The sequence below is a fragment of the Peromyscus californicus genome, unplaced genomic scaffold (genome assembly GCF_007827085.1).
Source record: "Peromyscus californicus insignis strain IS unplaced genomic scaffold, ASM782708v3 Scaffold_7__1_contigs__length_154581171, whole genome shotgun sequence".
Taxonomy (NCBI): domain Eukaryota; kingdom Metazoa; phylum Chordata; class Mammalia; order Rodentia; family Cricetidae; genus Peromyscus; species Peromyscus californicus.
The window spans coordinates 94,708,667-94,726,479 of NW_026294595.1; the positions used below are offsets into that span (position 1 = coordinate 94,708,667).

The 17,813-nt window shown below is 40.3% G+C and overlaps 2 protein-coding genes and 1 non-coding gene across 7 annotated transcripts in view; 2 read left to right on the top strand and 1 right to left on the bottom strand.

Moving 5' to 3' along the window:
- Tmem87a (transmembrane protein 87A) overlaps positions 1-14,991 on the bottom strand; it is a 54,609-nt gene extending 39,618 nt beyond the window's left edge. For all 3 annotated transcript variants that reach the window (XM_052726255.1, XM_052726252.1, XM_052726254.1), the window contains exons 1-6: positions 14,718-14,991; positions 13,457-13,517; positions 8,335-8,420; positions 1,671-1,784; positions 1,044-1,097; positions 898-942 (exon numbers count right to left, since the gene is read on the bottom strand). In XM_052726255.1, the coding sequence (XP_052582215.1) occupies positions 898-942; positions 1,044-1,097; positions 1,671-1,784; positions 8,335-8,420; positions 13,457-13,517; positions 14,718-14,873 (516 nt within the window). In that variant the 5' untranslated portion in view covers positions 14,874-14,991. The remainder of the gene's footprint in view (positions 1-897; positions 943-1,043; positions 1,098-1,670; positions 1,785-8,334; positions 8,421-13,456; positions 13,518-14,717) is intronic.
- Trnaa-agc (transfer RNA alanine (anticodon AGC)) lies at positions 9,773-9,855 on the top strand. Its single transcript has one exon. It is a non-coding gene; the product is annotated as a tRNA-Ala (tRNA).
- Positions 14,992-15,037: 46 nt separating the features above from the next.
- Positions 15,038-17,813, top strand: part of Ganc (glucosidase alpha, neutral C) — a 55,565-nt gene continuing 52,789 nt past the window's right edge. Inside the window, exons 1-2 of one of the 3 annotated variants that reach the window (XM_052726250.1) lie at positions 15,038-15,904; positions 17,154-17,216. In XM_052726250.1, coding sequence (XP_052582210.1) covers positions 15,876-15,904; positions 17,154-17,216 — 92 coding nt within the window. In that variant the 5' untranslated portion in view covers positions 15,038-15,875. The remainder of the gene's footprint in view (positions 15,905-17,153; positions 17,217-17,813) is intronic. The other 2 variants (XM_052726249.1, XM_052726251.1) reach the window with 2 other exon arrangements.

A 17,813-nucleotide genomic window follows, 5' to 3' on the forward strand; every position in this document is an offset into this window, starting at 1 on the left:
CAGGTGGGAGAGCTGCCCCTGCACCTCACCAACTGCAGCACTCGGGAGAGTGGGTCCTGCACCTCATCTGGGCAAAACAGGAGAGCTGGCCCTGGAGGTATGGGTGTAGGTGAGCCAGTCCCAAGAGCCTGAGAGAAGGAGAACTGGCCCCACCCCTTGCTGCTTGCTGCAGTGGGTGAGCTAGCTGGGGCAATGCTGGAGAGCTCACCCTGGTGGTGACAATGAGGGAAAGCTGGTGGGCTGACCAACCTGGCTACCATCCAGGCCCAGAACCAGGGCTATGGGTTGGCCCAACATCCACCTCATATAGGATCTGCTGGAGCATGTGAAAGAGCTAGATCTGCAGATCCAACGCTGCAGGATCTCCATGACACAAGGCAACAACAGGATACCCAAGAGGAGTCCCAGTGAGGGCCCAGCATCGAGGGTGTAGCAGAAGCCAGAGGCCTTGAACCAGACCAATGAATGAGTCATTGCAATGAACACTTGCACGTAAAGACGTACAGAATGACGGGCAGACTGTGTGACCCACTGTGTCACACTACAGCTTCCATGCCAAGGCTTTTTTTCCTTTTTCTTTTTTGTTTTTGCTGTTTTATTTTATTGGGTAGGGGGCAGGGGGGGTTGCAAGGGTAGAGGGCGGATATGAAGGGACGGGGAGATAATGGGATCAGGAGGCAGGATGTGAAATCCATGAAGAATCAGTAAAAAGTTAAAAAAAAATCTAGAAAATACAAAGAATAAAAACCACTCATAGTAACATCTAGAAACAGCCATTATCACCATTTTGGTGTGCAGTGTCTAGTTTTAATTTCCTTCTTAAATGTTACAACACCAAAAGAAAACTATTGGAACATCAAACATACATGCTAATGCCCCAAATGTCCAAATACTTACAATTTTGTCTCCTGTAAAGGTAAGGTTTGTTCCATTCTCCTTAGACTTCAATTTAAAAAAAAAAAAAAGGAAGAAGACAGAAAATTACTTCAATTACTTCATAGTTTTTACATTGTTCTCAGAAATATGTAAGGAAAAATAATTACCTCCTGTTTTTCTCCTAAAAGAGGAAGTCGATGCATAAGATCCCCAGAAAAGCTCTATTAAAAAAATAAATAAAGATGTATAAATAGTAAAAGTTCAAAATACCTAGAAATGGTTAAAGCAAAACATACAACAATGCAGTAAAAAATAACAGCATCAGCAAACAAAAAATTTACAATTTCAAAAAAGTGAAGAAAACCCTGCTGAGCATAACATGATCCCAAGTGCCCCGCAGTCTTTCCATGAGGAGAGCAACCTGGAATGCCAAAGCCTTAGACAGAAGACACATGTGTCAGGTGGAGATCAGCAGAGTCCCTCTCATTCAAATCAACGAGACTTAAAGTCATTAGTACTTGAGGCAATAGACAGTGGGGATGACTATACAGCATGAATGAACTCAAAGCTACCCAATCCAACATTCAGAAATACGTAAGACAGCAATGTAACTTTCACAAGAATCTGCTGATAACACAGATCAAAAGTGCAGCTCTCCTTAACAGGATTCAGATCTCTTCTAGAAGAAAGAACTAGCATATAAACAATGGACACAGGAGAAATTCAGACATTACGGTTTGGTTTGTTTTGTTTTTCACCTCTTCTGTTTCCTCCCAACCACTGTCAGAGGTTACCTGTGCTTTATAGAGTTCACTACAGTTCTGAAATAGTTTTGATGACGTTTGATATCTTCCAGACAAGCCTTTTTTTTCCTTGAGATTTTCCAAATATTTCTCTACTTCTTCTGCCTAGAAAAAGAGAGAAGATACAAAGCTTTAGCTCACCTGTTGCACATCAGGTTATTTGGAGGACAACAAAGCATCAAACTGTAGTACAAATATAACTGCCACTTTAAAAACCAACAGGAGAGCCTGGGAACATGGCTCAGGTGCTAAAGTACTTGTGTTGAAAGCACAAAAACTTGAGGTTGAGCTTCAGAACCTATCTAAAATAAGCTGGGCATGGAGGGGAGTCTTTGTGATCCTAGGGTATGAGACGTGGAGGCAGGCAGGGTCCTGGGGCTCACTGGCTGGCCAGCCAGCCTAGTCTGCTTGATGAGATCCAGGCCAATGGCAGACCTTGTTTCAAAACCACAAAGTAGAGGGCATCTGAATAACACCCGAGGCTGTCTTCTGCACACATATGCGCCTGGACATGCACAGGCACACAAGCACACATTCATTCTCATTCTCTCTCTCTCTCTCTCTCTCTCTCTCTCTCTCAAGATTACATGATGGCTGGCAAGATGGCTTAGTGGGCAACCTGTGACAACCTGAGCTCAATTCCCAGAACCCACGATGGAAGGACAGCCAACTCCTTAAAGTTTCCCTCTAACCTCCTCCACAGTGTGCTAGGACTCGGACACACACACACACACACACACACACACACACACACACACACGAATGCACACACGCATGCACACACTTTTTAAAAGACTATATAAAAGTATTCAAGAATCTAAAATTAGAACCTCACTACAAAAATCTGGCTTCAGTGAAGGGCAAGAAACAAATTCAGGTCAAGATAACTAGAAAATGCGATTTTCCCTCATATTTGCCTCACCTTATAAAAGAACAGATGGGGTTGGGGATTTAGCTCAGTGGTAGAGTGCTTGCCTAGCAAGTGCAAGGCCCTGGGTTCGGTCCTCATCGGTCTTCATCTGGGGGGGGGGGGGGGGATTAAAAGAACAGATGGTGTCCAGCTTCTTATCACAGAAAAACATATGCCCCTTTTCAAGATGTAAAGAAAGTATCATGGCTGAGGGACTGGATAGCTCGCTCAGTGGTTAAGATTACTTGTTGCTCTTGCAGAAGAGCCAGGTTCAATTCCCAGCACCCACATGAAGAACACAATCATCTGTAACTCCAGATCCAGAGGATCTCACACCCTCTTCTGACCTCCCCAGACACCAGGCATGCACATAGTGTACACACATACATGTAGGCAAAACATTCATATACATAAAATAGTAAACTAAATAAATCCAAAAAAATATTTTTAAAAATCACGCCTCGGAGAGGGTCAGTGCCGTGTCCTTGCTGACTAAAGGACTTGACAAGTACCAACAAAATCCGATATTAATGGTAAAATCAAGACTAGTTAGATGGCTCAGCAGTTAGATTTTTTTTGTCACTAAACATGATGACCCCAGCTCAATCCCCAGAACCCATGTTGTGGTGGAGGTAGAGAACGGACTCCCACAGGCTGTCCTCTGACACACAGTATTTTAAAAGAAGGATCTACAATTAAACTATGAAGTACAGAATTCTGGGGCAGGAGCATTTGCTGTTGTTCCCGAGAACCCACATCCGGTTCCCAGAACACATATCAGGTGGCTCACAGCAGCCTGTGACTCTAGCTGCAGAAGACACAGCACTCTCTCCTGGTATACATGCACTCAGGTGACACAAACATGTGCAAGCACACACACAAATAAATAAATAAATCTTTAAAATAATGCACAAAATCATAGTCTTTGGCTCCCAAAAAGTAATTCTCTAACAGTTCTGAGAAGACTAGTAAATTTTCAGGTACAAAGGGGTTTTTAATCACATGGTTACTTGACCAAATTAACAAAATCTACAAAAAGACCATTTATGCTCATAAGCTTACAATGTAAAACTCTTGTTGCCAATCATAGCCCATTTCTGATAGTCACACACACACAAAAATATCATGTATCAGTTCTGTGATTTTTCTCTCATACCCAAACCACATTCATCAGAAAGGCTTCAATATTTCAAATCTGTAACCATCAGCTTATCATCTCCATACTTTAAAAACAATCATGTATACATATGTGTGTGTCTGTATATGGTTATGTACACATGATACCCCCAGAAGCCGTGGATCCTCTGAAGCTGGAATCACAGGCAGCTTGGCTGTGAGTTGGGTGGGTGCTCTGTAAGAGCAGTATATACTATATTCTGATATGGGCCATGAGAAAAACAAAAATTTAGGGACTATTTTACTGCCACTAATCTCATAATCCTTTGGTTTTATTTTGACTCTTTAACACTTCTTAAGGTATAAATATCTCAGTCGCAAGAGGTGGGGTGGGTGGTTTTTGGTCTTTGAATGGGTTATGGATATTTGTTATTGTTTAGAGTGGTTTGTTACAAGTTGTTATTGGTAATGGTCACGAAAAAGTTGAACAAAGGAGATTAGATTCACAGTTTTTGAAAACTGAAAAGAAAAAAGGGGGATATAAATATAAGGGTAGATTATTTAATCTACTTTTAAACCAAAAAAAGCAACTAATAGTCTTAAATATTTCACATCAATATGGATCTTTGTATATTGATACAAATTTAAGATTATTTTTGTACAATACTGTACATATTTTTGTACAATATACTGTACATACATTTCTAATCTTATTCAAGATATTGTACCTATGCAAGTCATTAAACAATGTAATGCAAATTTCTAATCCTTGAAAGTTATTATTACAAACTATTTAGGATAATAAAGAAATGCAGGTTAGTAGTTAGTCATTTATTACAATTAAACTTGTAGTCATGTTAGGAATGTTTTCAAGGTCAAACAGAGATGCGTTTTAGGTAGACAGGGAGTCTTCAAACACTTCAGAGATCTACAGAATACGGCATTTAAGATGTTTTAATAACATAGGTTCTTTTCTTTTCTTTTTTTTTTTAATGACAATGAGACATGTCTGCTCCTGTCAGCACCAACCTACTTCAGAGAAGATGATGGGCATCGAAGAAACTCCACATGGAGTTTACTTTCTTTGCGGCAAAAGTCAGCCACTGGGCAAGAAAGTGTATGCTTCCTGTACGTAAGACAGTATGCTGTCCAAATGGGACAAACAGGACACAAAGAAAAAGACTGCTGAACTTTGCCAAGACAAGGTAGGTCAGCCCTTCAGAATATCCTGCTTCACAGATAAGTCTGTGAGATATCCTAGGTCTGTAGGCAGAAGATGGATACCCCAACGTTGTAGAGGAACCGTGGGTGACTGTCCAGGCAGCCGTTTCTGTCATTTCTCACAATTTTTGGAAGTAATAATATTTCCTGTGGGAGTCTGTGGGAGTCTAGTTCTTACTGTTCCCACCTTTCAAAGGGTTCTTAAGTGGAGGAGAGAGGAATGAGAAAATATCAGATAGAAAGAGAGACCTAGATGAAGAGAAGAAAGACAGAAACACAGGATAGCTTCGGGAGAGCCTGAGTCAATACCCAACAGCCACTTCATTTATTCAAAAGGGCTTTGTCTAACAATGCCAAGGAGAGATGCAAAAGATCTCCCCCTTGCAAGATCAAAGCACACTGTATAGCCAAGTGTAGACCCTTCAAACACCTGGTAACCACACCCGTGGTCAAATCATCCATTATGCAGCCCTGCTGGGTAAAGCAAGCCCAGATTCGCTGAACCTGAGTAAGTTCTCACTAGGAAGCCTCTGTGGGTCCCCACAATTTCCTTCTCGGGTCTCTGATGGAGTTGAAGACTTTATAGTTAAAGTTATAGTTTTCCTTGTTACCAGATTCAGAAAAGAAATTCACTAAAGGAATGTAAAGTATATAAGGTTGAAAGACATAAAGATAGTTTTGGTAATGCGAATTAGAATAGAAAGTGAATTAGGTACAATCTTTTGGACTCACCAAAATAGGATAGATAATGGAATATTTTCTCTGTATTTGTCAAATGTTTATGGACTAGACATTGTTGATATATTTATTGCCTGTATATATTATATATAGTTATTGTACTTATTGTATATAGTTTTTCTTATATTAGTTATAATCTCTTTTTTATTGTAGACATAAAGGGGAAATGTGGTAATATTTTCCTTGTGCTCTAACAAAGTTTGCTTGGAGATCAGAGTGCGGAACTAGCCACTAGTTAACCACAGAGGCCAGGCAGGGGATCCCAGCACTGGGGAAAGGAAGCAGGAAGATCAGGAGTTCAAGGCCACCCTGGACTACACGAGATTGATTCAGTCTAAAAAAGAAGAGAAACAAAGTCAGGTAGTGGAGGCTCACGCCTTTAATCACAGCACTAGGTAGGTGGAGACAGGAAGTGACATGGCTGGGCAGAGAGAGGAATATGAGGTGGGAGGAGACAGGAGCTCAGTCCCTTCGGTCTGAGGATTTGGCAGAGGTAAGAAGTCTCTCTAGTGGCTGGCTCCTTTACTTCTCTGATCTTTCAGCATTTACCCCAATATCTGACTCCAGGTTTTTATTATTAAGAACAATTAGAATTTGTACTATCTTATTCTTAACTACTGAGCCATCTCTCCAGCCCATCTCCACACTTTTATCCTGTAGCAATCCAAAATAACTATTTTTATGTCTTATGAAGACAAGCTATGTGTGTGTGTGTGTGTGTGTGTGTGTGTGTGTGTGTGTGTGTGTGTGTTGTGAGATATTTATAATCGTGTGTAGATCAGGGAGTGCCCATGGAAGCTAGGGTTTTAGATCCCCTAGAGCTAGAGTTAGGGCGGTTTTGAGCAGTACAACTGGGTGTTAAAAACAAAACTCTAGCCGGGCGGTGGTGGCGCACGCCTTTAATCCCAGCACTCGGGAGGCAGATCCAGGCGGATCTCTGTGAGTTCGAGGCCAGCCTGGACTACCAAGTGAGTCCCAGGTAAGGCGCAAAGCTACACAGAGAAACCCTGTCTCGAAAAACCAAAAAAAAAAAAAAAAAAAAACAAAACTCTAGTCCTCTGCCAGAGCAATATATGCTCTTCACACCTCAATGTTATATAATGAAAGCAATCACCAACACTGTCAAATGCTCCTATAAAACTTCAATACAGAAGCCAGGGATGTAGCTTAGTTGGCAGGGTTTGCCTAGCATGAATGAAGCCCTGGGTTATATCCCCAGCATACATAAAATCAAGCAGAACTTAGCAGTCAAGAGAATTAGCTGCTCTTCTGGAGGACCCAGATTCAATGCCCAACACCCACATGCAAACTCACAGCTGTCTGAAACTCCAGTTCCAGAGAAGCTGATACCCTCTTCTGGCCTCCACGGGTACTGCAGGCATGTGGTAGACTATGTATATATATACAAAGGCAAAACACCCATACACATAAAATAAATAAAATCTTTAAAAGTACAATAAACATATATTTATATTATATAATATAAAAAGCTCATTAATATGATTTCAATTCTGTATTACAATTAACCTTTAACACCACATAAAAAGTTGTGGTATAAAAACAAAGGACATCCTGATTACATGAAAGTCATTAAAATACCATTTTCTAACCATATATATCTTATGAAGTCAGATTTTTCTCAACATATATGTTTCAAGCAATTTATCACAGGACTAAGTAAAAACCTAGCTGTCTTCTGTCATGCCAGATTTTAATTAAAGACATCTAACAAGACCACAAAACAATGCTGCTCTTCTGTGATTTTTTTTTAGACAAGATCTTATAAGTTTATTATTGCTACTTTAAAATAATAAATATCTCAATATTTTGTTTTACCTTCTTTTTAAAAGTTATTTTATTATTTTATGTGTATGGGTGTTTTTGCTGCATATATGTCTGTGCACCAAGTGTATGCCTGTGGAGACCAGGAGAGGGACTCAGATCCCCTGGAACTGAAGCTATGAGAAGTTGTGAGTTGGCATGTGGGTACTGGGAATTGAACTCAGGTCCTCTAGAGCAGCCAGTGCTCTTAATCACTGAGCTATCTCTCTAGCCCTTGTTCTAATTTTCAAAAGAGGAAACCACAAACAAAAGCCATGTGGAGGACCAGAAAATTTGTTCAGTAAATAAAGGCATCTGCTGCCAAGCTTGGCGCCCTGTGTTCAATCCCCAGAACCCACACAGTGGAAGGAGAAAACTGACTCCCTCAAGCTGTTTTCTGACATTCACACTTATGCAATGGCTTATGTGTGTAAATATACCTCAATACACACAAATGTTTAAAAAATTTTTAAAAACAAAGGCTTTTTGAGTCCATAATTTTTTGTTTTTGTTTTTCAAGACAGGGTTTCTCTGTGTAGCCCTGGCTGTCCTGGAACTCACTTGTGTAGACCAGGCTGGCTGTAAACCGGGATATCTGCCTGCTTCAGCCTCCAAAGTGCTGGGATTAAAGGCATGCACCACCACATCTGGCTACAGTTTTTTTAAGGATATGAATTGAGACAAGAAGCCTGAGAACTGCTGACACAGGTCTGCACACTGGGCCGAATGGGCTATAGTTCAGCTCTGCTGCTCCATAACTACACACTACTCTTCCTTCTGTAAAGTTAAGAGGTTGGGGCCAGATGACCATTAAGTCCCAAGAAACGTATATATTTTCATATTCTTTACCTTGAAGTTGTAGATTTCATTGTAGCAATCAGCACTTTTCAGAAACCAGGTTATATTCAAAGATAGATCACAAGGCTCTCCATCAACTATGGAAGAAGAAATACTTGTAAACACAAGAAAATTCCAAATGAAGCATTCTTCCAGCATTTTCTACTAATAGCCTATTTATTTTCTACCCTAAACTGAGATACTCAATATTCCTTCTTTAGACATAAGGAAATCAAGTCATACAAGCAAAAATAACGGTTCTTTCTTTCTTGGTGTTTATTCTGAAGCAGGATCTCATTGTGCAGCCCAAGCTGGCCTCAAATTCACTGCTATCTCTCCATCTCAGGCTCCCAAGTGTTGAGATTACAGGGGTGAGCTAGCAGGCCCAGATGCCCAGGTAGCCTTTAGATAATATCACTGCTCTTTCAGAAGTGGTACTGTAGCTAAGCAGGTTTTCTTTCTTTAACCCTTTTGGAAATGTAGGTCTATTTCTGTGTCCCAAACTTCTAGATCTATATTGAGAAAAACCTGGGCATGATAAGGCAATCCTAACCTAAAACTAGACTTCCATTATTCAAGTATTTACCAAGCAGAACACACATATACAAAGGTTTAATAGTTGAGTGTTAGATTAAGAGGGAAATGGGGAAAAACAAATGGTCAAAGATCTTTTAAAAGGCCACAACCTTACTGGAGAAATACAGAATAATGGTATCAGGGATAGCAGGGATAGCAATAATGGTATCATGATTGTTAAATGGTATTTTAAACAGATCCACTGAGAGATATTCATGGCTTGGACTTGGAAAGTCAGCAAGAATGCATAAAGGGGGCTAGAGAAATGGCTCAGCAGTTAAGAGAACTGGCTGTTCTTCCAGAGAACTGAGGTTCAGTTTCTAGCACCACATGGTAGGTAGCACATGGCCATCTGTCACTCCAGTTCCCAAGGATCTGATCTGATGCCCTGTCTAAACTTGATGCCACCAGCCTAGTTCCAGGTTCAGTGAGAGACCCTGTCTCAAAGAAATGAAGTGGAGACTGACAGATATACACGACACTCAATATCCTTCTCTGAAATGTGCAGGCTCAACCTATGCAAATACCTGAACATATATATATACCATATTACACACATAATAAAACCCCACACAGTTTGGAACACAATGTTCTAAAGAGCCAAAGCATCAGTCTGAAGATTTAAGAAGGTAAATCCAACTGTCCTGGGAGGTGGGACAAGATACTAGAGACTTCTCTGTGCAAACATGCCCAAAATAAACATGATGGCAGTGGGTGCAGCTTTGCTTGCCTGTAATTCTAGCACTTGGCAGGTGGAAGCAGGAGGATCAGGAATTCAGGGCCAACTTCAGCTACATGAGACTGTCTCAAAAAAAAAAAAAAGACAAACAAACCTATAAAATAAAAAACAAGTATGACTGCATTTAAGAATTTATTTTGGGGGTTGGGGATTTAGCTCAGTGGTAGAGCACTTGCCTAGCAAGCACAAGGCCCTGGGTTCAATCCTCAGCTCAAAAAAAAAAAAAAAAAAAAAAGAATTTATTTTGTTTCACAACAAAAGAAACATCTAATTAAAACTTCCTCTTTGATTCCAGCTGTGGAAGAAAAAAATATGGAAGATGCTTTATGTTTTGCAAGAATAATAAGTTATGACTGCATTTAGAAATCTACTCTTTTTCCTTAGATTTATTCACTTTATGTGCATGTTTTACTCACATGTATGCCTGTGTATCATTTGCATCCTGGACCTAGAATTATGAACAGTTGCGAACCACCATGTGGGGTACTAGGAATTGAACCTCGGTCTTCTGCAAGAACAAGTGCTCTTAACCACTGACCCATCTCTCCAGCCCCAGGAATCTACTTTAATTCATAACAAAAGATGCAATCAGGAGGTTATAACCTATACCTTGAATACTAACACTTAGGAGGAGGCAGAGGCAAGCAGATCTCTCTATGAGTTCTAGGCCAGCCTGGTCTACATGGTGAGCTCCAGGCCAGCCAAGGTTACATAGAGAGACCCTGTCTCAAAAAGCAAACATTAATTAATTAATTAAAATTTTAAGATAATAAAAATAATAAGCAACAGAATTAAAACATTCCTAGCTTTGTTTTAAACTGTTTTCTTAACCAACCCTTAAAATTTTTTTTTAATTTTATGTGTGTTTGTTTTGCCTGTTTCGTCTGTGTACCACTGTGACCCTGGTGCCCAGGAGTGCCAGAAGAGGGCGTCAGATCCCTGGAACTGGAGTACAAATGACTATGAACTGGTATGCGAGTGCTGGAATCAAACCGGGGTCCTCCGGAAGAGCCGTCAGTGCAGTCTCTCTAGCCCCTACACTAATTTTAAAATGACTAACACGTTTCTGCAGAGCTCTATTAGGATATGCAAAAATCTGATCAGCAGAGAATTTATAGGAAAGATGGAAAGATTAACAGTTGACTACTAACAGGAGGACACAAGTAGATAGGGTATATTAGCTTAAAGTCAGAAAACAGGGCCAGCAGGATGGGTTAGGGAGTATGTCTAAAGAGCTGAGTTCTATCCCCAGGACCCATATGGTGGAAAGAGACAACTGACTCGAGCAAATTGCCCTGATTTCCACACATACGCCATGGAATGCCTGCATTCACATACAGAAAGTAAGTGAATAAATAAATGTAAATTTTAGGTCCTAAAGAAAAGATTTGCTGGGAATTTTATTGCAAATATAAAAGTAAGTGAAGTGTTAAAGGACAGGTAAGACAATGTTTAGAACTCTAAATGACAAGCCCTGAGACAAAGAACATGGTCCCACCTGTGCTATGGAAGTCACACACCATAAAATCAAAGACAGTAAATACGAGAAACTATAGGAATAACAAAAAATAAGAACAAAATTTAAGGAACCTCAGATCTTCCACAAAACAACAAAATGTAGACATTTTTAATGTGGAGACTGTTAAACTTGGTAAAATACCATCAGGTCAAAAACAAACTAGAAGACTGTACATAACAGGAGTACAGCCAAACATCAAACTATGCTAAGCAACTAGATCCTTCCACAGCTATGAGTAAACAGCCAGTAAACCAACCTCACGAAACAAGAGGGTAAATTGGTTCAAATCAACTTTAAGTTGCCTAGCTTTGTTTCTTTGGCTGGATAAAACACTGTGACAAAAACCAACTTAGAGGAGGAAGGGTTTACTTTAGTACAAAAGCCCAGGTTATGGTTCATCATTGGAATGAAGTCTAGGTGTCAGGGACTTGAGGCAGTCACTCACATCAAATCCACACTCAACGGCAAGGAGGAATCAATGCACGCATTCATGCTGTTCAACTCAGATTCCTCTATTCCTCCACAGTTCAGGACCCAACCTAGGGAATGGTCCTGCCTACATTTATGATGGAAATGCCCCATATCAATTAACACAATTAGACAATCCCCCATAGACATGGCCACTGACCGACGTGATCTAGATAACCCCTCATTGAGATTCTTTTCCCAAGTAATTCTGAGTTGTGCTAAGTTGACAATTAAAACTAACCATCACGAGTGTATTTGTCACAGAAATCTGACCTGCTCCTTTCACTCCCGCCACAGTGTAAGCTCAATGAGAGAAGAGAATTTTTCTACTTTTCTAGTATCTAAGAGTACTCAGCACACAGTAGTTATTTTATAACCACTTATTAAACAAAAGAATAAAATAACTCAACTATGACATTACTGTATTTTCAGGGAGAAAGGTATGTTCAAAACAGACATGAAACAAGGCATGGTAGCTCAGTTAAGAAACTGAGCCTAAGACTGTCCTTGAGCTACCTAGTGAGACCCTGTTTTAACAAACAAACAAAAAAGATTACACTACAGTGATGATCTAAAGTATTATCCCATCTCCAAAATAGGGCAACCCATGATCATTTGCTTCCAAAAATAAAAAAGTCTCAAAATTAAAAGGGAGTTTTAGTATACACAGGACAATTTAGCTCCAGATCCTGTGGCTATCTCACTAGACAAACTGGTTTTCTTTTACATAATCCCTACTTCCTGGTAAGATCCCTGAACTCGCTGTTCCTTGAAGCATTAAACACTCCCTTGGTAAACAAAGGATCTACTGAATATCTGAGCCAATGTCTGACAAGCCTAGACCATGTTTCCAGAAAACAGCTAACAAGTACACAAGAGTAAAATCAGTGATACTTCTGACTCAGAACAGATTTAAAAATGATGCAAGCAGTCAACCAACAAAATTAAATACAACTAAAATAATTAAATATAGACATAGTTTTCATACATAAACATATATATATATACACACTCTGTGTAGCAATACAGTCACCATATGAATTCAATAGAGTATTGAATTCAATTGAGTATGTAATATATAATACAAATATGTAATATAAGCTACATATAATAGTGTATCTATACATAACATAATAAACTGAAAAACAAGAGACTAAGACAATAAAAATTTATACAAGTATTCTGAATATTATTCACTGATAGAAATTTAGTTATACTAAATGTTTGTATCTAAACAGTGCCAACCTATTAAATTTCTAGACTTAAAATGTATTAAGGGGCTAGGGAGATGGCTCTGTTGGTAAAAATGTTTGCTCCCCACACAAGTATCAGGACCTGAGTTTAGATCCTCAGCACTCACATTAAAATTTGATCCATGGCCGGGCAGTGGTGGCGCATGCCCTTAATCCCAGTACTCAGAAGGCAGAGCCAGGCAGATCTCTGTGAGTTCGAGGCCAGCCTGGTCTACAAAGCGAGTTTCAGGACAGGCTCCAAAACTACACAGAGAAACCCTGTCTCAGGAAAAAAAAAAATTCATCCACGCCTGTAATTCCAGTGCTGGGTTTGAGAAAGAGACAGAAGACCCCTGATGTTTGCTGGTCAGCCAATCTAGCCAATCAGCAAGCTACAAGTTAAGGGAGAGACCTTGTCTCAAAACAATAGGGTAGACAGGAACTGAGGAAAATACAAGTAATTGACCTCTGGGCTTCATATGCATATACACACATATTCATACATGCACCACACACATACACACACACACACAAGCAGACTAAGGTAGAAAATAAGCTACGTTTAAGAAGCTCAAATAACAACGAAATTTAAAAACTCACATTTCAGTAAGATAGTAGTATTTCTGAAAAGAATCTTTCCAAAACTAAAATAATTTTTCCCCTGCAAAGATAAAAGAAAAATAATTAGCATCAGGGCATTTTGATTTTCAAGACAGAATATGAATACCTAAATTTATAAAATATTCAAATTAATTTTCTTAATCAAAAGGACAACATTTCTTTTAGTGAAAGTCAATCACATCCAAACTACTGGCTCTTGCCCCTAGCGTTGTCATGAATTCCTCCCCAAAGGCATAAAGCTGGGACTATAAATGGGAGGCTACCTCAGATCTCAACCCAACCTAAAAGCATCATTGTAGGGTTAAAAGGGCACAAGCTCCAATGTTCACAATCATGAGATGTGCGGCTCCTCTTCTATATTCACTAACCATTCCTCAGAACAACCAGTCATAGCGTTCAAATAACCTTTGAGCAGATTTTACTTTTAAATTTAGGAGAACTATTAATCATTCCAGTAACAAATAGACAACTATAATTCAAAACCCAGAAACCTTTGCTAACGTGAATAAAAGCTGCAGAATTTGCCACATAAATGTAGAGTGAACAGGACAAAAGCAAAGCAAGTCAACAAAACAGCTAATGGATTTTTAAAGCAGTTCTTGCCAAAATTTGTTTTTTGTGGTTCAAAATGCTACTCTTACTCAAACGAGGTCTTAAAACTGAGAGGGGAATAGGTCAACGTATCAGTTAACTATCGAAAGGAAAGACTAACCTTACCACATTACATTTTAGAACTGTTCCGTTTTGGCCATTCCCATGTCAAAACGCATTTAAAAAAAAAAATCCCTATGTCCCCCTAATCACAAAAACATTTCGAAGTTTAAACCAGATCAAGCCATCTCATCCGTAGAAATATTTTTACAAAAAATAAAAATAAAACCACTACAGTTAAAAATAAGGACTCCTATTTACATATCCCTTTCATGCAAGCCTAGGTTACTGGATTTTGTGACATTCTAGCTGAAAGAGAAACTACTATGTACCTGTGCATCAAGTTTCTCTCAAGTTTGGCGCTGAAAGTTCTGTACTTTCCCGGTGAGAACCCACTAGGCTCTCACACTCCTCCTAGCTACAGCAAACAGCGCAGCTCTCAGCTCCGGGCAGGTGAGCCCCCGTCTGCACACTCTGGGTATCCCACCCGCTTTGGAAACCGACTTTCCTGAAACCATCCTGGACCCCTTGGGCCACCGTAGCCCCACCTCTCATCCCCTCCAGGCTCAGTAGGGATTCCAATACTTACCGACGGCATCGGAACGTGCCACTTTGATCTATCTGCAGCAAACACGGGTGCTGGTCCTGCACCAAAAAACGACAATGGGAACGGCTGCGACCCCAAAAGAAGAAAAATGACAGGAGACACCTGAAGCCACGCAGCTACCGCCATCTTCACAGCCATGAAGCGACTACCCAAAGCATTGAGCCTGCTTCCGGCTGGCTAGTCCCGCCTTCTTCCGGCTTGTCCCACCCTCTTCCGGCTCTGCTCTGTGGGCGGGATTATCCGGGTCCTTGAAACTGCGACTCTTCGACCGTCAGAGCGCTCCAAAAACTTTGTGCCTACTGCGCAGGCGTCTTCCTGTCTCAATCCAAGCGTCGCCGGGAGGTGGAGGCGGGGGGTGGGGATGAACTAGCCAAACCTTTTGAGGTCCGCTACTTCCCTCTGTCCTTCCTGCCATTAAAGGAACTCAATGCATCCGTCAAGTCTCTGCTCCTCCCGCTTCTTCCCGCTCCTCATCCTTTCCAAGTCAAGGTCAGGCGCCGGTCAGAAGTCAGTAGAAGCGCGCACACTGGATGCCTGATTGACATCCCGTAGTGAGTTCTCCGGCTGTGGAGCTGTGGAGGCAGAGCCTGGAATTTGGCAGGGTTGGAGTAGAAGCGATTCATGAGCTTCAAAGTCCCCTTTAACTCCGAAAGACTGCAGGTCAGCGGCAGCAGGTTGACTGGCGACATCAGCGTCCAGCAATGATCCAGGCGGCACTCACTACTCAAAACTAAAAGTGGGGAGAGATCGGGTCAGCTTTCGGTATTATAGAGTGACAGCCACTGAGACAGACCCTAACTAAGTCTGTCTTAGTGCTTCCTGTTTCTCACGCTCTGGATTTTAACCTCTAGGGCTCTTTGCGTGCACGCCTCCTCCGCCAATAAAAGCAAGGTTCATCAGTCACTCTCAACCAAGATAAAATATTAATTAAGTATATCCCTGTAGACGCTCTCTGGTTTGCGCCTGAGAAAATCCCAGGAGAAAAGGTCAGGATTTGTCCCCCGACCCTTAAACATCTGAGGGGGTCTCCTATTTTCTATAAATCTGACTGTGGTGAAGTCTGCTTGTTACCTTTTTTAAAAAGACTTCCAGAAGCTGTGGCCTGAGAGTTAGGAGCTAGGCACAGTTAACAGCGAAGCCATGGAAGCAGCTGAGAAAGAGGAAATCAGGTAAAGGCCAATTGCTCCCTCAGGAACTGACTCCTACAACAACCTTTTAGTTTGAAGGCTTCACTTAATGTTTTGATCGCACTTCCTTGAATGCTTGGTATTTGCTTCATCGTTCTTTCTTGCTTCTGCAGGGAGTTGGGTGTTGTCAATAGCTAACCTCTCAAAGTATTTCCAGGAGGGTTAGATAACTTTAACAGTGGAAAGACTGCCTTCCAAACTCTAAGACATGGGTCTTAAACGTGCTGCATCCCACATTTAGGTGGTTCCATCTCTTCCTGTGCCATTCCACAGCTCATTGTTCAAAACTGGAAACGGAAGACTGCAAGGTCTCCTAATGTTTGCACACTTGATTAAAATAAGCAGTGCCAAAAAGCCGAGTTTAATGCAGGGTTTCCTTTTTTTCCACGATAGAACAATTTCTTGACATGGCTAAGTGTTTCTATCTGTCCAGGCCTGTTTTCGTAGTTTAGCTTCCTTCAAAATCATGGACATGCTAACTGCAGGTGCGGGAAGCCACACCTCTTTACCAAAGCAAGTCCTCCCCCTCCCCCTGGTAGTTTATAGTTGTTTTAACCAGAGGAAGACTAACTGAAATACACATATATTCAAGTAGTAATGTACATCTTTTTACATTTTATTCCAGGTGCAATTCTTCTGGAAACTTGGTTTTAAAGAATATTAATCTCTAGATTGTTGGACTCCTCCGGGAAGTTTTTTCTTTCTTCTATGTTTGTTCCTACTCTGCCTCTAGCACCTGGCACATACCTTTCTTAGATGATTTCGAGCTTTATCTTGTGGTTACCTGTTAGATTTTAACAGAACATTTAGGCACTCTATGTCTTCTTCAGGTCTAAACTCTCAGGAAGTATATGTTCTGAAAATACTTTACTCTTTAAATAGGTGAGTAGGTTGGTTGTTTGGTTTGGATTTAGATTTCAGATTTTAGTGTTGTGGCTGTTATTTTAAAAGCTCCCTGCCTCATAGTTGACAGTGCCCTTTTTCCATGGCTTTCAAACCAAGCCCATGGAGATGTTTTGTTGTTCAATTTGGTAGTTCTACAAAAGGGTATTGTTCTACACCATACATACGGTTGCCCCATGAAGTCTTATGTTACAGCAGTGGTGGAGTTTTGTGATGCAGAATAAATTCCAAAAGTTTATTTTGCACATTTATAGTATAATTAGGGAAGGTACAAATATTGAACTCACAGATATTATGTAAAATATATTTCTTAAAATGTCTTATTTAGTGTTGAAGATGAAGCTGTGGATAAAACCATCTTCAGAGACTGTAGCAAGATTGCTTTCTATAGGTAAGTAAATCTATCACCCAGAGAACATTCCTGACAATATTTCCAAGTTAATTCCATGTGCTTTTGAGAACTGAGGGGCTAAGAAGATGATCTTTAGGAAATCTAATGAATCATCTTACATACTACTATTAAATAATTTAAATTGTATTTTTTTTTTTGTCTTGGTTTTTCAAGACAGGGTTTCTCTGTGTAGCCCTGGCTATCCTGGAATTTGCTCTGTAGACTTGAGGCCAATCTTCCAGACTGGCCTCCCAAGTGCTAGGATTAAAGGTGTGCACTACTACCACCCAGCCTGTATTTTATTTTAAAATCTAAAACATTTTAAAAATGTGTGTCCTTTCAAAGATAATATACTTACCTGGTTTGGATATCATATAAAATGATACATATTGAAAGTATTACTCCCACCTCTACTTTTCTATCATCTTGCCCCTTCAAATAAGCATATTTATTAATTTCTTATATATTGCTCCAGTATTTTTTGTAAATACATGTATTCTTCTATCACCTCTTTCCTTACACCTACAAATAGGTTTCTGTATGCAGTGTTCTGTGTCTCCTTCCCCCTGCTTTATGCTTTAGTCTGGAGAGCTTCCA